Source organism: Schistocerca americana, chromosome 2, assembly GCF_021461395.2.
Source record: "Schistocerca americana isolate TAMUIC-IGC-003095 chromosome 2, iqSchAmer2.1, whole genome shotgun sequence".
In the NCBI taxonomy this organism is placed as follows: domain Eukaryota; kingdom Metazoa; phylum Arthropoda; class Insecta; order Orthoptera; family Acrididae; genus Schistocerca; species Schistocerca americana.
Genome location: NC_060120.1, coordinates 842,665,539 through 842,693,105, shown reverse-complemented (window position 1 = coordinate 842,693,105; position 27,567 = coordinate 842,665,539). Strand labels below are relative to the sequence as shown.

At 41.6% G+C, this 27,567-nt stretch overlaps 1 protein-coding gene across 2 annotated transcripts in view; it reads right to left on the bottom strand.

The window, feature by feature from the left end:
• LOC124595604 (trithorax group protein osa-like) overlaps window positions 1-27,567 on the bottom strand; it is a 92,159-nt gene that overhangs the window by 22,479 nt on the left and 42,113 nt on the right. The window contains exons 4-7 of one of the 2 annotated variants that reach the window (XM_047134409.1): window positions 24,075-24,282; window positions 23,966-23,971; window positions 23,749-23,855; window positions 11,201-11,972 (exon numbers count right to left, since the gene is read on the bottom strand). In XM_047134409.1, the coding sequence (XP_046990365.1) occupies window positions 11,201-11,972; window positions 23,749-23,855; window positions 23,966-23,971; window positions 24,075-24,282 (1,093 nt within the window). The remainder of the gene's footprint in view (window positions 1-11,200; window positions 11,973-23,748; window positions 23,856-23,965; window positions 23,972-24,074; window positions 24,283-27,567) is intronic. The other variant, XM_047134411.1, reaches the window with a different exon arrangement.

Sequence of the window (27,567 nt, the reverse complement as noted above, 5' to 3'; positions counted from 1 at the left end):
ACCAAGCAGTGACTCATCTCAATGAATTCCCAATTATGGCACAAGAAGTAGCAGCAGAAACAGACTGTAATCTGCTACTTTGCATGGTGTTGTCTGTTGTACAGTGCTGTTGGCTGGAATACCTTTCTAAAGGTGCTGATCCCACATGGTGCAACCAATCATGTCTTATTGTTAGCCACAGATGAATCTCAATGCCAGGTGGTCATTCTACCCTAGCTCTGACCCTGCATACTGACATTTTTCACACGCCACATTAGAGAATGTGCAGAATAGTGCAGCCTCATGTGTACTGGCCTGGTGTTACTTCCACCATAGGACATTCAATCTGGATCCGTAAGCACTGTACCCACAATCAATCAGCAGCGGCACAGTTTTCAGCCCTTAGCCACAACCTGACCACCCCTAGCAATGGGTGCATATTGATTTCACAAGACCATTCCAATCAATGGTGTCACTGGTAGCTGTCAGTGTGCTCTCCATCACATTTGCAATGGAGAGTCTTACACCCTGATTTCTGACCATAGCCTTCAATTCATGGCACCTGTGTTTTGGGACTTTTGTAAATGTGGTGGTATTGATCACCTACTCTTGGTCAGGCCTTTCAAAAGGATGATAACAGCTGAATCCAGGGAAGCACTCACCAGCTTTCTCACAACCTACTAGTCCGTCCCCATAAACAACTGTAGTCCAGCCAAAATTTTACAGTCGCACACAATCCTACCATCATTCATGAGGCTATCACATATGGGATTGCACTTTTAGCTGCCAGAACCCAAGCTGGTGGTGGTGGCAGCAATAGAGAACTGCAAATGCTTCAGGTTGCAGCCACCAGGAGCACACAGTAAGGCTTTGCAATCCACTCTGAAGGCAACAAGTTAAGTGCACCTCCCCCGCTTCCCCTCAGTAACTGACTGAGCATGAGTTACACAACCACACTTAGGACAGTTCTGCCCAACAGCCTGCTTGCCACTGCTACAATATCTACCCTTATTTTTGGTGCCAAATGAGAGTCAACAATGACCAGTGATTGAGGTGGAACCACTTTCACCCCCTAAGCCACTTATGGCTCCCACCAAAATAAAAATTTGCTCCCCCCCCCCCCCCCCCTCCCACACCAGGAAATCAGTGGAGGTTCCCAAGGAGGCCAAACTCTTGTCTTGACCTGAACTATGGCTAGCAGCCACTCTCCTACAGACAGGACCAATAAAAGCCCCGGAAACCATCGATCGGGACAAATCTATAGACAATGCCAATATCTGTTCTGGCCTTTCATGATGCAGATATATGGTGGGAGCCTTTGGTGGAGATTCCAGCTCTTCCTCAATGAAGGCGGCATAGTCCCTACATGCTGATTAAGAGAGGAGTAGATTCAGATTTCCTGCCTAGCCTGAGTAATGATGTGGAGAGGTACTGAGGCTTCATACCACATAGGGTGCTGCTGCAGTCATGTCACATGGACTGGTCCACTGATGCAAAATCGTTGGCAAATAATGTATCCCAAGAGTAGCCTGGCAGTTCTAGTTACACTCTGAAGCCCTTGTTAGGAACCACTGATAGTAGAGTAATTGACTTTGCCTATGTATGCGTTACTCAATTCAGATCGCTCCTGCTGTGGTAACACCAGTAGCCAGGCCAGGAGCAGATCAAAGGCACAACACAGCCCTGATCAGTGCACGCATGCCAAACTATTTCCTACCTCTGCTGAAACTAAGTGAGAGTCAAACAAACAGAAGTGTTACTCCACAAGATGACTATTTAAGGCCCATGTCCCACTGGCATTGAGCAGTTCCAATGTAGCCAGCTGCACTGGAGAGACTCCTCCTGGACAACATGCTACCATGATCAACTACTCTTTGAGATGTCACTGTGAAGTGGGATGGCCGTATGGAATGCTGCAGAGTGGAGAGGACTCCTACAATTGGAATGCATCGGAATTGGTGCCAGTATTACAAATTTTATCCCACAGACTTTTAAAGAGATTCAACCTGTGACTATTACTTTGTGGAACTCAGATTATTTTAGCATTCATTCAATCAAGAAAGCTTTTACTTTTGTTATTCAGAATTTTGTTATTGTGTTCATCCCAAATCTGTGAATTTATTTCTTGGATTCAAAATAAAACTGTTTAGCTGGTATAGCTGACTACTTTGGAAGTGGTGGGTTGGATGTTTCTCATTTCCAGGTACAGAGATAAATAGTCAAAGCCCTGGAAAAGGATATGGTTGAGCTGGCTCAGTCCAGGATGATACTGTGTAATTATTTTGTGTGTGTGTGTGTGTGTGTGTGTCCGCAGATGAGGTTTGGGAGAAACTGACTGATTGTGACAGCCTTACTAGGCTTCAGAACACTGGGCAAGAGATTTTTCCTCACTGTAGATATACTGTTCAGTGCTGACCAGATTATATGGGAGTGATTTTGTGATGTGAAAGCAATGACATCTGTCAAAATGCAAGTACTGGTAGGGGTTAGTGGGCTTGACTTAGAGATAGATTTGAATGAAGCAATCAAAGAGGTTGGGGTCAACAAATGTTCAGGACGGTGCCACACTGGGCTTACTAGGACCGCATGAAATGGATGGGAGAGAAGTGTTGGTGTCTTGGAAGAATGAGGATAGTGTGTTTTGGCTGTCGGTCCGTATGATGAAGGTATCAGTTAATCAGACAAGCAGTTTGGGATTAATTTTGGCTTGGAAGGTTTCCTCTATATGACATGTAAACAAGATGGCATAGAAGGGTGTCATGCAGGTGCTTATGACCATGCTGCAGATCTGTTTGTACTTCCTCCCCTCAAATGGCAAGTAATTCCATGTGAGGATGTAGTTCGATGCATAACAAATGAGGTGATGTGGCTTTGGAATTGGAAGGACGTTGGGAGAGGCAGTATTCGGTAGTGGCAAGGCCATAGGCATGACGGATGTTGGTGTACAGTGAGGTGGCATTGACAGTGATGAGTGGGAATCCAGATATTAACAGGGTGGTGATAGTAGAGAGCCAGTAAAGGAAGTGGTACATGTGTTTCATGTGGACGACTATGCTCCAGGCAGTTCATTGGAGACATTTGTCAATAAGAGCGAAGAGTCTTTCAATGGGAGCATAGTAAGCAACTACAAATTGGATGTCTACAACTGTTGCCTTTAATGGATTTTGGAAAGCATGCAGGAGGTGGGTGTGCGAGGGGGTCACTGAGATAAGGAGGGGGAAATGGATTCAGTAGCGGAATTCTGGGATAGGCATAAAGATTTTATAGGGCTTTGAGTGTATGGTAAACTTATGAGATGGAATCATTATTTTTCATGGTAAGGGAGCTGGGAGAAAGAGGGTGAGGCAAAGTTGGAGGTAAGGAATTCATGGAAGGTAATGATGGAATGCTAGGGTGGGGGAGGATGAGGGTCAAATGATTCAAATGGCTCTAAGCACTACGGGACTTAACATCTATGGTCATCAGTCCCCTAGAACTTAGAACTACTTAAACCTAACTAACCTAAGGACAGCACGCAACACCCAGTCATCACGAGGCAGAGAAAATCCCTGACCCCGCGGGAATCGAACCCGGGAACCCGGGCATGGGAAGCGAGAACGCTACCGCACGACCACGAGCTGCGGACGATGAGGGTCACAGTTAGATCTGGTGGCTCTGATTGGCTTTGGCAGGAGGAGTTGATGGCAAAAGAGTGCTTCCACTGGTAGGAGGAGGGTAGGTCTTTGATGAATCCAACTTGGCTGATTTTTCGTGTGAGGCTAAAAGATAAGGCCATTGGATATGACAAACTTCTGTAGTACAGAGTTTTTTTGATGGATAGGTTGACAAAAGTATTTTGGCAGATGGCAGTTGGTCTCCTTTTCCTCTGTTCCATTCCTCTCCACCTAACTGTGCACGGCTCCTCCTACCTGTGGCCAGAATTATCTCGCCAGTGTCCATTCCTATCACACTCACCTGGCATCTCACCGTCTCAGCCCTCAGTCACCCTTCCCAATGACCCTCCACTCTCACCCCTTTTCCTGCCCCACGCCAACATTCCCGCCTTTCCACTCTGCTCAACACAATCCGTAACTCCAGTTAAGCTGGAGTGCCAGCACAATATATTCTGTCAATAATATGTAGTATGTAGTTGTACAGATATATATATCTGTGCGTGTGGCCGCATGCGCACTGTATAGAGATGAAAAAGGAGAAAGGCATCTTTATTCCTTAAATTATAAACTTTGATCATAATCACTTTACATTAATTGTTAAATGTTGAGCTGAGAGGTGACTCTTGACTAAACATTTCTAGATATGAGATTGGTTTGTGATTCAGTTCACACTAAGATAGAAATGAAAGTGTGGTATTATCGATGCCTACGCCATGATGCCTGCTGCCACAACGCCGCAGGTTACAGGTCACACAGCCCACAGCTGGTAGTTTCCGACTCATGAGCAGTGCCACCCAGCTAGACAATGCGGGCAGAGCCTCTGCAAATAGCTGCTTCAGCAGTATCGTAGCAACACCTGGGAAGCGTGCCCTCATAAAATATCTCCCACCGGTGCTGCTCCAAACATGTCGTATCACGCCACCATGGATCACCAATGGTGGTCATATTTGTACCACACCAGGGCTTCATAAGCACACGCAGCACCATAGTCAGGGAAGTCTCATCCTAGAGTCCTCCACTGCTGTTACCACAAAGCCACAACACTTTAGGATTTCTTCTACTTACTACTCTGATCTCCAGTTCATCCACAGACTTTGTTAATCGCCATCCCAGTGGTAGCACTAGCAAGTCACTGAAGATGTGTGTAAGTCTGTTTTCTGTCTTTGTTGGTAGAGGAATAAACTGTGTTTGTTACTCATTAATTCTGTTATTTGTTGTACCTCCATTAACGGATACAATAAATTAGTGGCAAAAGAGGCTGGTTCTTGTATTGGCTTCCAATTCTTGACATTGTAGTACGCACTCACTTTCCAGTTCTGTCTAATCGCCTCCAGCAAGACTGTTGTGCAATTCATGAGTGGACAGTATTTAGCTTTAAGTTTTGAGGGAGTTCCAATTTGGTTATTTTTCTTTCTTGGATCTTGTCTTAACTTGTCACTTATTTTTTTTATACCATCATTATCACAGGGACAAGGTGACATTGCTGTTGGAGGACAAACAGCTTCTGCATCAAGCTCTGCTGCAACACGTCACTCAGGTTTATGACAAAGACAATAGACACCAATCTGCTCTGCCTTTCACAAGTTTGATTCAGTCACAGAGGGGTGAGTCAAATAAAGCCTCCAGCTGTTTCAAAACTTTGTGGCCTACAACATTTTGGTTTATGTTCAATGTTCATATTTATTTTCTTGGTTTGGCATAGACATTTTGTGCATTTGCATTAAGCTTTTCCCCCTTACTCAGCCTGTATTGGTTCCTTTCCCAAAGGTCATTACTGCTTTTGATAAGTATTTCGACTCCCAGGTGTTGGTCGCCACTGTGCGGTATCAGTTCTTGTGAATGAAATGACAATCTACCCAGTCCTATTGGCAATGTTTCATGGAGTTATGTACCTTTAGGACACTATTGTTGAATATGTTACTGATTCCCGACTTTGCACACAAATCCTTAAACTATCAGACGCCTCACTTGAGGATGTCATTTGTATAATTGAGGTAATTGTTTGACAATGGCAATGACGCCTCCTGTGGTGAGAGCTCTTGACACCTGTCAGTCTTCTCCATATAGCAGTTCTGCTGGGCTCTGTAAACAATCTATGGCACGCCTGCAGCTGCTGTGCATCGGCAGACAAATTGCAATTCTGCCCTCATAGCTATGTCACTCATGGTTAGGGACACTTGCTGGTTCCACAGAAACAATCGTCTGTTTTGCAAACAGATTGGGCACATCCGAGGCATTTGCTCAATGAAATTATGAGGCACATGTGTTAACATGGCTGCCCACGATTATGAAGCATGGATGTCAATCAAGTCAGTGTCAAATGATGTGGTGTTCCTGAACCATTTGGTTTCTGAGGAGTTGTTTCCTGTTGAAACCTGCTACAGCATTTCCTCAATGCATGAATCATCCTGGGCTGTCAGTCCCCTACAGCATCTTTCTACGGTTGTTTGTGAGCCAGAGAAACTTTTATTCAGCTGTGTATTCAAAACCGGGATGTCCAAATGTAGCTCGATGCTGGGTCATCCATTATGTTGATTAATAGGTGCATGTTCAAAAAGTTCGGCTCCCCACGGCTCGAAAATCCAACACAGGTTCTCAACACGTACAATGGGGACTGCATGTCTTCTACAGTGGCACTACAGATCTACAATTAAGGCAATCCCAATCACAGTACTTCATTCTTACAACAGTTATAACAATTTTGGCCTCAGCTCCTTTGACATCTTCAGCCTCCAAATCTCAGATAATATGGCAATGAACAATTCCCTTGTCCACCATTACAGCATCACGAAGCTATATGACAAATACCATCAGTTATTTCAGGACGCTTTGGATGAGGCAAAAAACTTTTTTGCCCGCATTACCTTGAAAGATACTGCCCAACCACGATTCATCAAAGCACAAGATGTCCCCCACGCCATCAGAGAGGAATTTGCGGCAGACTTGAGATGTATGCAGGACCTGGGGGTTATCAAGCCCATCTCTGCAGTCAATGGCTGTCACTCATCGTCATTGTCAGAAAATCAATTGGACAACTCCATCTTTGCACGGATTTTAAGTCCACCATCAATGCCCACTCTGTTGTGGATTTGCACCCTCTCCCTCACTGCAAACAGTTAATGGACAAATTACAAGGGGACATGCTCATCTTGCTGACTGATCTCAAGGACACCTATGTGCAACTCTAGCCACATGATGTGATGAAATCCTTCATTGTAATCAACAATTACATAAGGCTGTTCCAATGCCAGTGACTACCCTTTGGCAGAACTTCTGCTCCGGTCATCTGCCAACAGTTTTTAGAGCTACTGATGTCGAAGATCCTTTGGTGCTCCAAATATCTGGACACTGTCATCTCTGGCAGTACTCCAGAGGAGCACCTCTGGGACCCGGAATGCCTCTTCTAAACCCTCATTAACGCAGGACTCCAAATGCAAATTTTTCTGTACCCAAATGGAATACCTCAATCACGCCAATGACTCCCACAGTGTTTGCCCTTCTGCCAAATGCTTGGAAGCAACTTGGAAACTCGTTTCTCTGAAGAATCTTGTTGAACTCGAAGATATCCTCTGCAAGATCTCATATTATTTTCGCTTCATCCCTAACATTGCTCAGATTGCAGCCCCCTTTCATTTTCTAAGAAACATGTTCCCTCTGTCTGGCTGCGTCAGCAGGAAACGGCTTTCCAGACATTAAAAAAGTCTTGCTGTGCAGCAGATGTCTTGTCTGCTTTGATCCTATGAAACCTGTGATTCTTTCAGAAGATGCCTCCTCCTACAGCACTGGGGCAGTTCTGTCCCACAAGATCAGCGCCACAGACCACCCAACTGCTCTCACACTGAAACTGCTTAACAAAGATCATGTGACTTAACAAAACTCACGTGAAGTGTAGTCAACTAGAGAACAAGGCCTTGGCAATCATCTAAGGCATTTCCCAGTTTCATCAATGTCTTTAAGGATGGAATTTTTTCCTGGTAATGGACCACAAGCCTCTCACCAATTTATTCCACCCAGCCAAAATTGTGCCTGTCCAACCAGCAAAAAAACTCCAACATTGTGTGCTTACCCTGGTCATTTATGAAATTCTCTGGTATGCCACAGCAATGTGAATACTTTATCTCATTTACCTATAGGATCAGAGGCAGAGTTTAATTCTTCTCAGACTGCTTGCTTTCACATTGATCAGATCGACGAAACCACAGTGCTTACCTTTGTAATTGACCAATGTAAAAGTGCTACGGCAACAGGTTAGGATGGTACCCTCAAGCTCCTTCGCCAGGTTATTTAGTCAGGCTGGCCTGTGGATAGGAAGTTACCTCCCAATGAGTGTCTTAGGTGTTGGGTTTCCCAACAGGATGACTTTTTGGTCCAAAATGGAGTTGGCTCCTACACACACCTAATGAACAGACCTGGCTGCTGATACCAGTATCTCTGCAGCAGCAACTGTTGGACTTACTTCATAAAGAAGATTGAGGCATCGTCTGTATGAAGCAAGTGGCCAGACGGCACTGCATATGGCTGGGTATGGACACATGATTACATATTCGAAGTGATGCACTGAGAACCTGCCTGCTCCTTATCAGCAATTGTCTAACTGGCCCCAACCAGACACCCCGGGCAACGAATTTGTATTGGTTTCACAGGAACATTTTGGGTTCGTGATGGCCTCTCATACTGGATGTTTTTTTCAAATTTCCTTTTGTGGTCCCTATGCATCCCAAATGCTGGCCAGCACAATTTGAGCTATAGCAACTATATTATTCCAAGGGGGATTACCAACTACTATTGTATCTGATAATGACCTGCAACTGATTTCAGCTGAATACATGTCTTTTTGTAATGCAATGCAATCACCCACATCAGATGAACACCCTTTTCACCAAAATCTAACAGTGACATGGAGCAAGTCATGCATAATTTTGAGGTACAGATTTTGAAATTAAGGCAGTCCCACTCCAAGGAAAATGCTCTGCTCCTGTTCTTCTCAATGTAATGTAGGCCACCTCAGGGAGGTAAGTCACTGGCTGAACTTCTGCATGGCAGATCTCTTAGAAGTACACTGCACCTCCTCATCCTTCTCAGTCCACAGACACTCTTCTGTCTCTCACAAAATTCCAGGCCAATGCCAAAGTGTATCATCAGGGTCTTTAACGGTGGTTATTCATGGGAACCTGGGATTATAGTCAAATCTGTGGGGAGAGTAACCCCTGTTATTCAGGATGGATCAGGACACCATCATCGCAGACCTTTCTGTTCCGGAGAATGTTTGAGCAGACAGTGTCTCCTCCTGCGGGTAACATACCAGCTGCCTAGCGCTACCAGAAAAGTTTCTGCATCACAGCCACATTCATCACCGCCCTAGTCACCTTGGCCAAAGGTGCTGCACTCTCCATCACAGCAGGCTCAACCAACACAGACCCTGGTGTTGCTGCCTCCATCATTGCACTCTACGGCATCACCACCACTGCGGTCACCACCATAAACACCAGTCCTCTTGTCATCTCAGCCACTGTCCTCTTCACCGTCGGCTACCAAGATGCCCCTGGATGTGGATTCGCCTGTATCAGCGGGGGATTGTTCACACCAGGAAGGGCAGCAAGTGCATTTTGCCACCAGTTTTTCTGGGAACCTGTGCAGCGAATGCTGGAATGCAGGTCACCCAGCTCCTAGTCTGACCTCATCGCCCTGCCTCCAGCCCGGACCACCCCATCATCGTCATGGCCTCTCAAAGTACACCATCCCTGTGAGGCACCTTGTGGGAAAGTGTGGTATCATCAGTGCCTACACCATGGGGCCTGTCGCCACATGGGTACAGGTCACACAACACAATGCCCATGGGTCAGGTGTTTCCGTCTCATGTGCAGCATTACCCAGCCTAACAGTGTAAGCATGGCCCCTGCACATAGCTGCCTCTGCGGAATCTTGGCAACACCCAGACTGTGGCATCACCTCACGTAATAGCTGCACACCGGTGCTGCTCCAACAACGCCGTGCCCCGCCACTCTGGACTCACCAATTCCTATGCTGCCAGAGCTCCATAAGCGCACATGGAACCACACTCAGGCAGTCTCATCCTGGATTCTGCTATTGATGTTACCACAATGCCATAACACTTGGATCGCTCTGGACTTTGACTCTGCTTGGAGCTAGACTATTTCGGAATTCCTTCTACTTGGTGTCATCCATAGACTTTGATATTAACTGTCTCCATGGTAGAGCTAGCCACTCATTTAAGTTATGTATAGTTCTGCTTTCTTTCTTCATTGGCAAAGGAATAAACTGTGTTGATTACTCATGCCTTTTGTTCTTTGTTCTACCTTCATTCATGGATACAACAGTAAGGTTAATCAAAGCTTGTTCTGTAAACAATGAGATCAGTAGATGTGAAGCACATTGCCAGACTGGACAAGAATAGGGAATAAAACTGGCTGTATTCTCTTCAAGGGAACAACACACTTACAGATAAAGCCACAGGAGGCAATTCAGTCAATCTAGAGCTGTTTGATTTTGCAATAACGTAATTTATAGACAGATTCCTAAGCTTTGTAAATATGTCAGGTCACAAGATGATATAACCCCAGCTGGACTAATTCAAATGTCTTCCTACGTTCAAAAAAGGAGACCTGAAAAATTGTGATAACTACCAAGGAATAAGCTTACTAAGCTCAGCATATAAAATTGTTGCCAATATCATCAAAAATAAATTGTACAGACATTATAACCCCACTGTGGGTAAGGAGCAAAACGGCTGATAATATTCAGGTTACTTCCAGTACAGGCACCCATAGATCATGAGTCACTCCTAGTGCGTTAGTGTACTCCTCTTTTAAACTTAGTATTACAGTCACAAGAGGAAATATTTGTAATCTAGTGACATTTTATGACTTTTTAAGTGTCTACATATCATATATCATTTATCCACAGCTTCTCGTTTGTCTGTTCTTATGTTTTGTTTGTTATCTTTTTCCCTTTCTTTGATGTCCCTGTATATGGCACTGTACAGTGAATAAATCACTTTATTTCTTACAGTTTCACCATCGCTTAACAAACTATTCCATGCTGCTCTTTTTTCATTACCTCCTGGATTGCTCATGTCTTTTTGTTTCCACTACTGTGTTATGAATTCAAAGGACAGGCTAACTGCAAAATGTCATGTATGGCAACTAATTTACATATACTTTGAATGAACTTGTTCAAATGAAAAGCTATCGCATTCTGTTCCGACATGCCCCCAAACACCTTTCTTTTTTTTGTGCCCGATTCCAAAATAACAGAACTAATATCAATCATACAAAATCTATTAGTACAATATATTGATGTCTTTATACATTGTCTACAAGCCTGACTGTAAAATCCTTTAAAATCAAAGTTGTCTAGGAAGTACTATTCTGGCCATATTCCTTTGCCAACAAATAATTTTATCAGAAACAATTTAGACACTATGAAATTCTGTTGCAACATTGCCGCATTCCTACTTGAATTTTATCATGTTCTCACTAATTTACCCCAATTAATTTAAAAGAAAAAGACAGGAAAATTAGAATGAGAATACACATTTATGTTCATACCGTAATTACTACCCTGAGGTGGTTGTCCAGGCCCCTGACTGATGAAGCTGGGACCAGTACCAACAGATGTAGTGGTAGGGGGTGACGGTCCATATCCTCCAGATAACTGCTGTTGTGCCTGAGGCTGGGAGGGTGGTGGTTGTTGCTGTTGCTGCTGCTGTTGTTGGTGTTGCTGCTGCTGCTGTTGTTGTGACTGTGGCTGTTGCTGCTGTGATGGCAAGGAACCAGGTGTTTGCTGTGGTGCTCCTCCTTGCCCATAACCTTGCTGCTGTGGTTGCTGCTGTTGTTGCTGTGATGAAGGCCCACTATATGTGGTACTTGGTGCACCTGGTGGGTAACTACTACCCTGCTGTGGGGCAGAGTTTACAGACATCTGCTGTGGCCCAGTACCAGTAGTTGACTGTGGTGGTTGAGGACCTGGTTGTTGTGTTTGTGCAGATCCCTGTGTTGCTTGTGGTGGAGGTGGTGGTGGTGCAGACTGTGATTGTCCTGGGGCCTGTTGTTGTTGTTGTTGCTGCTGTTGTTGCTGCTGCTGCTGCTGCTGTGGTTGTGGTTGTGATGGTGGTGCAGTGCCCTGCTGCTGCGGTGGCCCTTGTTGTTGTGATGGTGGCCCTTGCTGTGGTCCTGGTTGTGGTCCCTGTGGCCCCTGCTGTGGTCCCTGCTGTGGTCCCTGTGGCCCCTGCTGTGGTCCCTGTGGCCCCTGCTGGGGTCCTTGTGGTCCCTGCTGGGGCCCTTGTGGCCCCTGCTGGGGTCCCATTGGAGGACCGTAACTCTGTTAAAAATATCATGAAATACATCAAATCTGCAAGAAAAATTAATTCACACAAAATGAATGATAAAGAATAGGTTCAGAAATATTTAATATGCTTTTGAATTTGCAATGTATGAATACTGCTGTGGTTATCAACACAAATATACTTCGTATTTCAACAGATACCCTGTGGCTAGAAAAGAGAGATCCATACAAAACAGACTTATTTTCTGTCTGCCAGTCACCATTTTTATCTAAAAATTATTCGTTTTTAGCAATGTCGTCCATCTACAGATCATTTCTCATAGTTACAGAGTAACAAGCGTTAAGAATTGCGTTTGTATTCAAGGTGCCCCCTACATTAGGTTGGTATACAAGCTCTTAGCATTTTTGTTTTACATGTTTGTTCCCTGGTTGCTATGGGTTTCTTTATCACCTGTCTTTTTCATTTGCTGTTTGAGTTTATGTAGTATCATTTTGTCATTTGGAGATAGTGAGTGGAGCTGTGGATGTTACAAGTGGGAGAAATCAGAACATTTCTGACATACTCTTTTGCACTATTTATGGGGATTATGCCACTGGACACAGCACGACAAGAAAATTGTTTTCTCATTTTAAGCAGGATTGTTATGACACTAGTGACTCTCTCTGTCCGGGAAGATCTTCAGAGTTTGGTGCAGATAATTTAAACACATTAATCCACAATGACAGACATCATTGTACTTGAAAATTGGCAAATGAGATGAACTGTAACCATTCCACCATTGTGCAAGATTTTCACATGTTATGGGAAAGGTCCAAAAATCAGGTGTCTGGGTATGCATGCTCAAAGCCAAAATTACAAAAATCAGCAGGTGGCCATATGTGCACCTCTCCTTGATCGTCATCAACTGACTCGTGAACAACACTGACCATTCCTATCCTGTATTGTTACTGTTGACGGAAAATGGTGTCTTTATGCTAACACAAGGAAAAGAAGGGAATCGCTGAGGCCAAACAAAGCAGCAACTCCCTATACAAAGACCTGCAACCATCCACAAAAGGTAATATGAATCTTGTGGAACAGTGACATGGTGGTGTACTATGAATTGCTTTCGCAACCATCACTGCTGCCATTTATTGTAAACAACTGAGACATTTTGCAGATGCCAACAAAGGACACTGCACAGGAAGACTGCATGAAGTAAAGTTACTCCACAATAACACACCCACATTCTGCTAGACTGACAAAAAGCACTATACAGGAGTTTGGTTGGGAAGTCCTTCCACAACCACCTTATTGACATGATCTTGAGTCCTGTGATTTTTCACTTTTTATGCTCTCCATTTAAAACCACCAAGGAACTTCCTTTCCAGATGAAAATGCACTCCTAACATGGGTTGAGAGTTGAGAATTCTTTGCCTTTAAACCACGTGACTTCTATAGTCACAGATTCGAAAAGTTACCCCACAGTTGGCAGACTATTGTAAATAGTGAAGGAGAATATATTGGTGCCTTAAGTCTCTGTTATGTACATATCTTGGGAAAATGTTTCAAACATATGCACCAACCCAATAGTTGTCAAATGATATTTTTATTAGAATCAGGGATGAACACAGTAATCAGCTGCATATAAATTTACATTTTATTGCAGATGCAGCTGGATTTCAGCTACAGAACAGCCATCATCAGTGCTAGAAAGAATAAGAAACACAGGGATCAGATATTTGAACTGATTACAACAAGAAGCATTTTAGCAGTTGCTCAGTTTAAATATTACATGACAAGACAAACATACCATTTAGTAGTGAGTCACTCAGACCCAGAAAGCTTGTCTGTGCACATTATTAAAATGACTTCAATCTGCTCACTTCACAAAACTACACAGCCAGCCACAGTGTAAGCCATACATAGTATGAGGTGTCCCCTATATTAGTTGCCATTTCATTACAATATACATCAAATCCACATAAAACAACAGCAGAAACTACCTTCCTCAGCACCTTTAAAAATTCTCTCAAAAATTTTGGCATACAAACATATTTGTGCTCTTTTTAACATGCAGCTCATCTCTCACTCCTGCAAGCTCCCCTAACTGTAACTTGCTCACACCCACTAGCCCTCCACTGAAAGTTGCTCATACCCATCCACTCCCACTTGATCATTCTCATTCACTCATTCAGCCCAACTCATTGGCATTATCTCTTTGTGTCTCTCAAACAGCCACTGTCTCTTGTCTCGTGGCCACAGTCTCCTTCGCTCTATCCTACTGCTTCTGTCTCATCTTTCTCTCTCTTACTGCTAATATATCGATCATTCCATCCCACTGCTGCTGTCTCTTCTCACCATCAATATCTCTCTTTCCCTCATTGTTACCGTCATACACTCTGTCTGTCACTATCACTAGTTCTCATCCACTTCCACTATCTCCTTCTCTTTATTCCTCTCCCACTTGCATTGTCTCCTTCACTCTTTTCCAAGCACTGTTCTGTCACTGTCAACTATGTTCCACTTTCACTGTGTCCCTCTCTTTTTCTCACACCGCCACTGTGTCCTCCACTCCTTCTGTACCACAAGCACTGTCTACTACCTCCCAGTATTTATTACTTTTCTGTCTCTTTCCCACTGCCACTGTCTCCTTCTATCTTAGTGTTAAAAACTGCAAATCCAGTAGTATGCCAAAGTTTTTGGAAAAAATTTTAATGGTGCTGGGGAAGGTAGAATGAAGGAGGTGGTACCCCACTGTTCAGTCAGAGTCTTTTAAAAAAACAGGAGTGTATTCGTCTTTTCTGTGCTCCGAAAGGAGCATTTTTCCACTGGCTCTCTTCCTTTCCCTGCTAAAGCAGGACATACTACTTATATGAAAAGAGCGTTATAGGTCAGCAAAAGTCTGGTAGTTTACTTACGTAAAATTGAAATAACACAAATCTAAATTTATAGTTCAGACCAAATGTTACATGCACAAAAATTTTGCATGTGTTTCAGTATTACAACAAGGGGTTCCCAAAATCCTTCTGATGATAATGGAGACAATTGACAATATCTTTCTCTGTGTTTATAAACTATGTTTTGCCTCACACCAGATGTTAAATGTGTACTTTACATGTACAACTGGGATAACTTTGAACATCTGAATCTTGGAAACGGATAAAAATATCAAGAAAATTTTCACCGCTCTTAGAGATTGGGATCTTAGGAATATATCGTAAACATTTCAGCCCAGTTGCTGTGCATAGCTGTCTTGGAATCCACAGCACAGTTTTGGTACCCTAAAGTCATGTTTTTTGGGTGTTTCTTGACAACAGACAAAGATTTTTGAAAACAAGAAGATGACACTTATAGATAAATGCCTAGAGAATATACCATTAAAATTTGAGCAATTTGCTGCAGTTAGTTATTCAGATATCTGCTGCCAACAGTAATAAAATTTTGAAAAATACTTTTTTTGAGTTTCTCAGTAACCTCCCATGAACTAAATGTTGCTTCCACAAGCCCCTTAAGGCACACCATAGACCACGTCTATTGCAAAAAGAATGAACTAATTACAACAATGGTTATTCTATAACTATAAGACATGATCTGAAGATGATGACATTGCCCAAAACTGGTCATTTTGAAATAAAAACAACAACTGACAAGTAGAAAATAAGTCTATTTTGTATAAGTAAGGAATGCAGATAACTCTATGTGACAAGTACATCCAGCTGATACAGACAGATCTATTAAAGCAGCCACTAATAAATATTCATCACTGATGCTACTGTAAAGTGCCCCACTCTAGACAACAAAATTAATGGAAACTGAGTAGCACACATTCTTTGTTGTTATATTTCATTGTATCAAAAGGTAAATTCATTTTTGGGACTGAAAATCCCTTGAAGTAATTTGCTGATGTGTGAAGTTTTGCTATCAGAAGCACACTGAAATTTAGCCAATTTCTTCCTTTGAGTTCACACTTATATCTAAAACAACAAACCCTTTCTGCAATTACACACTTATCAATATTCTGAAAAAATGGTATGTTTATATGCGGAAGCAAAATTTTAGGAATGGTTTCCAGATGGTTCTCACTAGCATTTATAACATGAAAGTTTGTATGTTCCATCTATCCCACTATTTTTCAAATTAGAAGTCCTGAATATTATTTGCCTGTATCATTATGTGATTACATTGAATAATCATTGTAAGTATCAGTTTTATGCACTTGTGGTGCCACCAAAAACATTTCTATTGCAGCTGTAAAATCTGCCCATTTTGTTGGTTCATATTCTCTGCTATGAAAAGCACATATGATCAGCACATACTTTTGCTTTTGATTTGTTTCACTTAACTGACATATTATTGTAGAAACAGATTTGTTCTTTGTCTGACTGGCTGCTGTTTCTCCCCCCCCCCCCCCCCCCCCCTGAACCCCCCCCCCCCCCGCCCTTTCCCACTGGCCACTCGGCATTTAACTAGACTGAGTGTCATTGGCACTGACACAAATATGAACATTATGATTAACATATTCCTCAAGAGTATTGATTATTTGTATCAAAGTATTTCTGTTTGAGGTCTTAGACTGCATCACTTAAACTTCGACAACAGCATTAGGCTATCGTCATTGTGACAGTGTCAGCAGCTGCAATGTCATTTTTTAAATGATTTTGTGATGGCTTCACCTAACATTTTATTTAGTTGAATAACGATTGTCATTTTAAAAGAATACCATTAGATTTGCAAGGTATAGAAGTTCTGTTCTAGTAACTTGGTATCTCCCTTACAAACATAGTCACAGTTCATAAATGCAGCGATACAACCAATGGTCAAGAAACACTTTTATTGGAGAAACTTTAGTTGGTTAATGTAGTCTGGGCTACCATGTTTCCAGTACAGGTACTCTTAGGTCACAAGTGACTCTTAGTGCAAGAGTACGTACTCAGGCTCCTGGTTTAAATTTTGTACCACTACCACAAGTGGAAATGTTTGAAATCAAGTGTGATTTTCTTACTTTTTAAGTGCCTACATGCTAAATGTGACATATCATTCATCTACAGATGTTTGAAAAATTCCCTCGAGGAAACTGTAAAATTGAGAGAGAGAGATGTTGGCAAATATTTAAATTCACGACACAAAATTTTTAGTAATGGTGATGAATACAAATAAAAGTACAAGAAACTATCCTAGCTTTCACAACTTGTTTATCTTTCCTTGGAGAGAAGAGTGGCATAGGTTAATGAAAATTAAAATGGAAGGACTGGTGTTAATATTGTGCCCTGCCGTGACATAACAACACACTATTTTCATTTCCTATCGAAATATCAAGAGTTAAAGATATAATTTAACCACCGAGTCAATGAACTGCGCTGCAAGTCAGCGAATATGTATGCCCAGGACAATGAGAGCGGCGCAGCATTATCATATCTGACTTTTGTTCTATATAAGAATGCGCACTCGTCTTTTCTTTCTCTTCTTTAGTCGTGCGCCTTTCCGACAGCATTTATGCCATCAGACTCTTATTTTCTTCCATTTTGTTCAAATGAACTAAAATTGTATTCCTGTTAGGAATTTGTTTAATTGTGCCATTATTATCGCCAACTGCGATTACTGATATGACTTTACTATGAATACTTTTTTCTTTTGCTCCAGAGTTGGATTAAGATTATTGTAATTTTTACGTATTTCTCCGGAATATGGCAAAAATTCTTTGTTATGTCCAAAACTGTGAGATTAATGCATGAGATGTCAGATGTCTGTATAAAAAAGCTTCTTTCAATAAATAATAATTGTTTAATTTGACATTTCTGCTTTCATTTCACAGTAACAATCATCAAGCCCCAATTTATAAATGTTACAGATTTTGCTTTACTACATTTTTTCTTATGTTGGCCAATATGATACCCATGAAATTAAATTAAACTATTCTGAGTTTTCTTGCGAGGTGAGAAGACAGTTAGTAATTTCCCTGAGATTATAGAAACTCAACTTAAATGTTTTTCAGCACGCCACAAGTCTGCCGACCATCACTTCAAACAATAAAAAAGGTAAAAAATAGTAGAATTAACTAAGGATGAGGTGATCTTTTTTTTTTACATAGTTGATAATATTGCGTGCTTTTTCTGACAAAAAATAATTTTCATTATAGAGGCTAAGGAAGAGGCGTGTGTGTGCGTGTGAAATATTTAGGTTCATTTTACTTTTCATTTAGTAGATTTCCTTTTAATTAATTATTTATTTAATTATTAACAATTATTATTATTACTATACTGGTCATTCGGGCCAATGGGAAAAAACAATGAGAAAGACTGGATTTCCCAGCAGCAGTACACCTAGTTTGTGTGTGATTGTTTTAAATATACTTCTTGGAAATACTTCAAGAGTTAGACAATTGAATAATAAGAGAAATACCTTAGAGATTTCCAGAGATCCAAACTTTTGGATCTGTTGACTCGGAAGAGGAAATCAGTGGATAATGCACAACAGGTCTTCTTCTTTTTTTTTTTTTTTTTTTTTTTTTTTTTTAATGTTGACCCCTTAGTTTAGGAACTGAAGTACATAGTTGTACACTTGAGTGTCTGCACTAGCTGTAACCCTACAGCACTAGCCACTTACAGTACCATGGGTACCACTGTTGATCTGACAGAAATTGATGATGGGCAACAATATTTCATTAGGTAAATGTAGGGATATTTGTAATGTCACACCACTAAGATCTATGTTGGCAAATGAGGATTTGGGAGAAACTGGAAATCAAACTTTCTCTCATGGAATGGGAGAAGATGTAAAGCGTAACTCTGAGATGGGCATTTTTTGGTTTCCTTTGATGCTTGTGTAATAGACTTCCCACTCATCCGTTATCCTTTAACAAACATCTTAAAACAGTATATATTTCCTTTATTTTCTTTCTTTTAGATTTTCTTTAATTATTTTGTAATCTTGTGGTCTCAGCTCTCTGAGACAGCAGGTGTGTGCAAGTTGCGTTTGTGTGTGTGTGTGTGTGGGTGTGTGTGTGTGTGTGTGTGTGCGCGCGTGCGTGCATGCGCATGCCTACTGCTGACATAGGCCTTTAGGGCCGAAAGCTTTATTTGTGTGAATCTTTTTGTTGTGCCTATCGCGACTCAGCATCTCCGCTATATGGTGAGTAGCAACTTTCCTTCTCTGGATTGTTACATTCCATCTTGGATTTTTCATTGTTTGATTTTGTAATCTTATTTATGTGAATATGTGATGTGAAACTTTTATGTAAATTAATAGAGTTATTTTGAATTTTAATATTATTCTAAATGTATCCATGTATACTGTCTATGTATTTCTGAAAGCTTTGGTCCAGTAGGGAAAATGATATCTTTGTAAAAGTTTTGCAAATGCCAGAGAGACAATGAGTGAGTTAGTTCCAGGACAGACCCAGCATTTTAAGATGAGTGACCAAGATTAAAACTGTTGGTGGAAAAGGAAGTAATATTTTATAAATGGAACCGTTTCTGATAGCATTGGTCCAAAGGCAAAATGTGGAAGAAAGAAACATGTTGACTGGAAGGACAATTAGTTTAAAGCAGGATGATGGAAGTGTTAAGTTGACTGGTTGTGAGCACGGTACAAATTGGTGGGAAGTTTCATTAAATTGTGGAGAATGTTTTAGCTGTGTTAAAAGAGTAATGGCATTAGAGGAAATCTGAGGTAGAAATTATGAGACAGAGGACGTCATTATTTGCGAGAACTGAACTCTGAATGTTCTAGAACACAGCTGCTGCACTATTGTTGCATCAGCTTGGTAAAAACTTCAAAGAACAACAACTTACTTTGAAACCCATGCAGAAGAGGGAGCGCAAGAGTAGAAGACATCAGGAGGAGAAAGAATAAAACACAAGCAAGAATATTTAAAACATCATCATAGAAGATGCCCGAGAGAAGACATTCAGCCACAGAACCTTCCGGAATCATCAGCAATCTAATTATGGGGCTGCTATCATGTGACACAGACAGACGACAAACCATAATAATGTTAAAATTGAAACAAACTAAAGACTGTGTATTTTACTGTGCTATGGATTTATGAGGCGCATTAGACATGTTGTGCACTGTGCTGCGAACTGTGAATCATTTTGTTCAAAACTGTGTTTAATGGTGTGTGAGGCCTAAGATTCCAACATTTAATTTGGAGCCAAAGTAATAAAACATAGTCTTGATGTTCAAATACACTACTGAGCAGTTGTCACTTTTAGAAGTGAAGATCTCTGTTTGTAGTGTTGATCCAACTTATCCCATCTTGCACATTTAGGAAACAGTTCAAATCCTTTATTTACTGTGTGTTTTATTACCAAACAACATGCCGGAGCAGCTGTTCATTAATTTATATTTTATTAATTAATTTTCTGAATCAACAAAACTGCCATCACCATCTAGCTCCACCTCAGTAACATTCACAAGCAGCAGAGCATCACTGCGTAGAACCATGTAGTCTTCACAACGTAGGCTACACCTGCTACTCACCTATCACCAATCCATCACCATTTGCGTTGCTGTTTTTGCACAAAACAAACCCTTAACTGAACATCATATAAAATTGCACCAAATGTAAAGGACAGTATCAATATTGCTTCAGACGATAACTGCCCATTTGCATCGCTCTGATTTATCTTGCTGCTAGAACTTTACAGTCAACATAAAGTAGCAGTGTGAACATTACAGTTTATGAAAGGTGGTACCTTCACTTTTCATTAGAACACTACATTGCTATTTAAAGAAATACCTGCAAATTAATTTGTAAGCAATATGAAAGATTACATGAATTTACTGTAACTCACAAGTTTAAAACTGAGTCTGTAGTGAAACAGAACAGTAGACTGCATTCAGTTGACTGCTACCTTCAACTGAGACTTCATACAACAGTGCCATTCTTAAGCATTACATTCAAGTACTAGTCAGTTTTACAAATCATTGAACTCCAGTTATGGTTCACATCCCTATATGCCATGAGACTGTACAGCAATTAACATTTGTTCATAATAATCAGTATAAATGTTTGCTGTAGTGATCTGTTAACATACACCACGTGTTCAAAAGTATCTGGACACCTGGCTGAAAATGACTTAAAGGTTTGTGGCGCCCTCCATCGGTAATGCTGGAATTCAATATGGTGTTGGCCCACTCTTAGGCTTGATGACAGCTTCCACTCTCACAGGCGTATGTTCAATCAGGTGTCGGAAGGTTTCTTGGGGAATGGCACCCCATTCTTCATAGAGTGCTGCACTGAGGCGAGATATCGATGTTGGTCGGTGAGGCCTGGCATGAAGTCGGCGGTCGGCGTTCCAAAAACATCCCAAAGGTGTTCTATAGCATTCAGGTCAGGACTCTGTGCAGGCCTGTCCATTACAGGGATGTTATTGTTGCGTAACCACTATGCCACTGGCTGTGCGTTATGAACAGCTGCTCGATCATGTTGAAAAATGCAATCGCCAACCCCGAATTGCTCTTCAACAGTGGGAAGCAAGAAGGTGTTTAAAACAGCAATGTACACCAGTGCTATGATAGTGCCACACAAAACAATGAGGGGTGCAAGCACCCTTCATAAAAAAAAAAAAAATAAAAAAATAAAAAAATATGACCACACCATAACACACTACCTCTGAATTTTACTGTTGGCACTACGCATGCTGGCAGATGACGTTCACCGGGAATTCGCCACACCCACACCCCACCATCGGATCGCCACACTGTGGTGTACCATGATTCGTCACTCCACACAACGCTTTTCCACTGTTCAATCAACCAATGTTTATGCTTCTTACACCAAGCGAGGTGTCGTTTGGCACTTACCGGCATGATGTGTGGCTTATGAGCAGCCGCTCAACCATGAAATCCAACTCATCTCCCGCCAAACTGTCATAGTATTTGCAGTGGATCCTAATGCAGTTTGGAATTCCTGTGTGATGGTCTGGATAGATGTCTGCCTATTACACATTATGACTCTCTTCAACTGTTGGCAGTCTCTGTCAGTCAACAGACAAGGTCAGCCTGTACGCTTTGTGCTGTACATGTCCCTTCACATTTCTACTTCACTATCATACTGGAAACAGTGGACCTAGGGATGTTTAGAAGTGTGGAAATCTAACATACAGATGTATGATGCAAGTGATACCCAATCACCTGACCATGTTCGAGGTCCCTGAGTCACGCAGAATTCCCAGTCTGCTGTCTCACAATGTCTAATGACTACTGACATCACTGGTATGGAGTACCTAGCAGTAGGTGGCAGCACAATGCACTAAATATGAAAAATGTATGTTTTTGAGGGTGTGTATGTCAGAAAGCCTATTCTGTTCACCTATTCTGTGCATCATCACTGAGAAACAAACTTGAGAAATTGGCATACATATCTACTTTCTATACCATACAGTTAACTGACAACAATTATCACTTCAGCAGCACCTTCATTTCTCTATTTGTGTGCTCCATTATATTCGTTGTTTTGTAAGTGTGGTTATGACAGTGTCCTTGTGTCACACTGATCATTTCAGTCGGGTGCAAGAAGAAAAGCTAGCTGTCACATATTTGCATAAATTCATTCATTGAAGTTGGAAGCCTCCCACATTAAGCAGAATTTCACAAAAAGGGTGTGGCATCTCAAGTTATATTTGTTGAATAAGGTGGTGTACTGCTCGCGTTATAAATGGAGTCATCGTGTACTTGCAATAGCGCAGAGTTTAAATATACAGTGTGGAGTGAATATTGACTTGGCTCATACTTCTTTATTACTGTTGGACAAGCAGGGTTTCCCCTTTATATACAAAGCTGGGGTACTATTCAATATCGGAGAGCCTTGGCAATATAGACGAATTAAGAAGGCGAAAATCAAGGTGGGCTCAGGTGTGAATTGAATTTCTGTTAGGGAGGGCATTGGACTAGGGTACTCTGTGCAGCTGTGTTAGCTGCAATGCTAGGGTGGTGACGTGGATAACACATCTGCCTAGTAAGTATGAAACCTGGGTTAAAGTTCTGACCTTAGCACAAATTTTAATTCGTCACTTCAGCTTGTATTCTTATTCAATATAAAGCTGAGACTCCATGTCTCTAGGAAAATGGTGGCCTGGAAATGTGTACAGGCACTTTTCTATAGTGAATATTGTTGTTTTGGGTGAAGAGTATAATGATGGTGAGTCTTTATGGGTTTTACGACTGTAGGAGGATGCAAGATGACTTAGAAAAAATTTTAGTGATGAATGGCAGCTAGCTATAAAAGTACAAAAACGCTAGTTAATACAGATAGGCAGGGAAAACAAATCTGTAAAGTTTGAATACAGCATTAGTAGTGTGCTGCTTGACACAGTTCTGTCGATTAAATATATAGTTGTAATGTGGCAAAGGGAAATGAAATGGAACGAGCACATAAGGATTGTAGTAGAAAAGTCAAATGGGTGATATCAATATATTGGGAGAATTTTAGGAAAGGGGAACACATATAGGGCACTAGTTTGTAACTAAAATAATTTAACAATATAAATGTTTGGAAATTTTTTACAACTTTAAGAAAAGAAGAAAAACAAATTTATAATAATGTTACGGTGTTCTGATCATTCAATTTACAGAGATTTAAACTTTTAAAAAAGGTAGATTAACATGGAAAGGAAATGTATGTTAGTGAAAAGTTTAATCAAATCTAGAAACATAACTACCCTGGCTCCACAACATGGAAGTCCACCTTCTCAAATCCTGTCCCATTTCTGTTATCAAGAAAGAAATACAGATAAATTTGTTAGACCTATACTGCTGCTGATGTTACAGCTGTGATTGTTTGAGTCACAAAATTAAATCGGTCACTTACAATATACGTATCTTTACCTGTGGGGGACCCTGAGACTGGTTTGCATACTGTCCTGGATAGCCCTGCGGTCCCTGCTGAGGATAAGCTCCTCGATACTGTTGTGGTCCGGACGTTGCTCCAGGTCCTATAAGTGTAATTTCCAATAGAAGAAAGTATGATTCACAGAGCAAGCAAGGAAACTAAATATGAGGAAGTTAGTGTATCTAGCTTTTAGTAAAAGTGTAATAATCTTACCTGAAGCTTCTCAGGAATGACAAGCAAAAATTAAAAGGAGAAGATTTAAAATAAGAAACTTGATACATATTAATTAGTACAAAGAAAAGACATAAAATACTATGCTTACGCTGGGGCATCGCTTGCTGCGATGGCATCATTTGACCTCTGTAGCCTCCCTGCTGCTGTGGGAAAGTCTGCATAGGCCCTTGTGTATTTGGAGGCATCTCACCACTCGGTGTTGGTGAGGGACCACCAGGTCCACCAGGTCCACCTGGCCCACCTGGCTGCCCTGAAGGTGGTGGTCCATGCATGCCATGCTGTGGAGCACCTGGAGGCTATAGATACATTAAAAAATATTTCCTTACAACTCAGAAAAGTAAGGTTTACTATGTTGATGCTAAATGGACGCTATCCTTCACAAAATGTAGCTGATAGTACCGTGTACATTTAACAATGTGTTTTATGGATGTGGCTTAGTCCTGCTTCTGAACAACATTGAATCCATACACATTATAAAAATGGATGTACATACGTATGTATGTGGGTACATATCTTCCACACCTACTATTAAACCACTGAACCGATTTCAATCAAACTTGGCACACATATCACTTATTTTCTGGAGACAATCAGTGTAAGAGTAAGAATGATATAGCTATTATAAGGGTGGGGTGGGTATGAAAAAGCAGCAATGGCCCATGACATGTGAGTATCTATACTCTATTCACCCAGTATTTGAGAATGTGAGCACTTAGTGACTTGCAACAAACTTAAAATAATTACAAATCTTTACAAAGCTTTTTCTGACAACCCTCACAAAACGAAGAAAGGAAAAAAAGTTTGTCATTTACTACATTTTTTCTGTTCATGCAGTAAAAGTGCTGCACGAAACATGATATCTGATATGACATTATAAACACAGAGATGCATGAAAAACTGTCACATCATGCATTACATTTAAATTTATTACTTCTTAGCTACTAACACTATTCGTAACACTTTTGCAGACAGTATCCCCATATTCTGTTACATGTACCTACGAAAATGTATAACTGTATGACACATAGTTCAAGGGATATGACATCATATACTGAGATGTGCGAAAAGCTGCTGCATCAAGCATAATGTTTTAATTTATTACTTCTTTATTACTAATGTTATTCACAACACATTTTGCAAACAGTTCCCACATACATTTCTGAATGTACTTACAAAAATATACACAGTACTACAACACACAGTTTAGGAGATACACTGTCACAAACATCGAGCTGCATGAAAATAAAACTGCAGGGCAAAATTGCCGGAGATACAGGTAAATACATGTACAAATACATATGAAATACACCTGACATGCATGTACGAGAGTAACGTCTCCTATTTTTTTAAATTACATAGACCTGTTTATTTCTACAATGGTTTACATCAGTTGACAGCTATTTTTTGACATAATGATCATCTCTATTGGTGCATTTTTGTAGACGCTGTGGCAGTTTTTGTGTGCCCATGTCATACCAGCTCGCCAGCATGCTGTTCAGAATGTTATGAACCTCTTCTTTCACCTTGTCGTCGGAGCTGAATCGCTTTCCGGCCAAATTTCTTTTAACTTAGGGAACAGGTCAGGACTACAGGGTGGGTGGGTGACTATGTTCCACTGAAACTGTTGCAGGAGAGCAACGGTTTGCCGAGCAATGTGCGACGAGCATTCTCCTGAAGAATGTGTATGCCCTTGCTCAACATTCCTCTTCTCCAGTTCTGAATTGCCCATTTGAGTTTTTTCAGAGTCTCACAGTGCCTATCAGTGTTAATTGTGGTCACAGTGGGCATTAAGTTGACCAACAATACCCCTTTCCGCCGGCTGTGGTGGCCGAGCGGTTGTAGGCACTTCAGTCTGGAACCGCGGGTCCCCTATGGTCACAGGTTCGAATCCTGCCTCGAGTATGGATGTGTGTGATGTCCTTAGGTCAGTTAGGTTTAAGTAGTTCTAAGTTCTAGGGGACTGATGACCTCAGATGCTAAGTCCCATAGTGCTCAGAGCCATTTGAGCCAATACCCCTTTCCAATCCCAAAAAATGGTTTTCATGACTTTATCAGCAGACTGCGTTTGTTTTCATTTCCGCGGCTTTGGTGAAGGAGGATGCCACCACTGGCATGAATGTTGCTTGGTCTCAGGTGTAAAGTGGTATGCCCAGGTTTCGTCACCCGTAACAATCGAGTCCTCGAAGTTATCCTGTTCTCCTATTCAGCTGCAAGGTGGTGAAGTATGTGTGGGAAGCTTCAACTCGTTGCCACATGTGGTCCTCAATCAGCATGTGTGGCACCCATCTTGTGCACACCTTCCGGTAGTTCAATGTTTCCGTTAAAATTCTGTGAGTTGTGCTTCAGGAAACCTCAGGAACCAACATGCAGAGATCATCCAGGGTGATACGCCGATCTTCACGCATGCTTTGCTCAACCTTCAACACTGTCTCCTCAGAAATTGACGGTCTCCCACTCCTTTGTTCATTGTGAATTTCGGTCTGACCAGTTGCAAACTCTCTACACCACTTATGAACATTTTTGACATCCATGCACGACTCACCATACACTTCCGTCAACTGGCGATGGATATCAATTGGCGCAGTGCCCTTTGCGTTCAAAAACCGAATAACTGCGTGCAATTCGCACTTGGCGGTAACATCCAATGGGAGCTCCATTCTCAACGGCTGCCAAGCCAAGACTGAGTGCTTCAGTGCGGCATGTGCATGTTTACACACAGTGCGTGAAGCACTCTTCATAACAGTGTGACCAACTGCCACACAAACAGAGTCCTGTACTTCTAAAAAAATAGGAGACTTTACTTTTGGGATTACCCTCGTAGGTGAGCAATAGCATGGGTAGAAAGCTCAACCTAAAACCCTGGAATCATTTCAGCCAAATTTGGTACACAGACTAGTTACAATGTGGAAAGAAATACAATGGTAGTGAGAACCAATAGCACCCTACTGGGGTGGGGGTGACAACGTGAAGAAAGAAGAGCGAAGGGTGGACACAGATAGAGAAAGGAGGAGATAGACAGAGAGGGGAGTGGGTAAAGGACAGAGAAAGGGGAGAGGAGGACATGAACAGAGAAAGGGGAGAGGAGGAGATGGACAGAGAGAGACGAGAGGAGAAGATAGACAGAGAGAGGAGTAGGAGGAAATGTACAGAGGGGTAGGAGGACATGGACAAAGGGGGGACAAGCAGATGGACAGAGAGAGGGGTAGGAGGAGATTGACAGAGTCATGGGTAAGAGGAGATGGACAGACAGTGGGAGGTGAAGGAGATGGACATAGAGGGGAGTGGAGGAGATGGACAGAGTGAGAAGGAAGGAGACGATTGGAATAAATACGTATCTGAGCAACATTGAGTACTCAGCATGTGTCAAATAGGCAGAAAGAAGATGTCTAAGAACATTACATGAAAAATGAGTATGTGCTGTCCAATTTATCTGCAACAATGAAATAAAAACCACATATAACAACATGCTGGTATCATTCAATGGAAGTGCAGTGATATATCTGTCTTGGTCCTGACTCATGTCTTGCAGTTGTTGTCTTATCACTGTACATCTCTTTCAACCAGTTTATGACATATTTGAC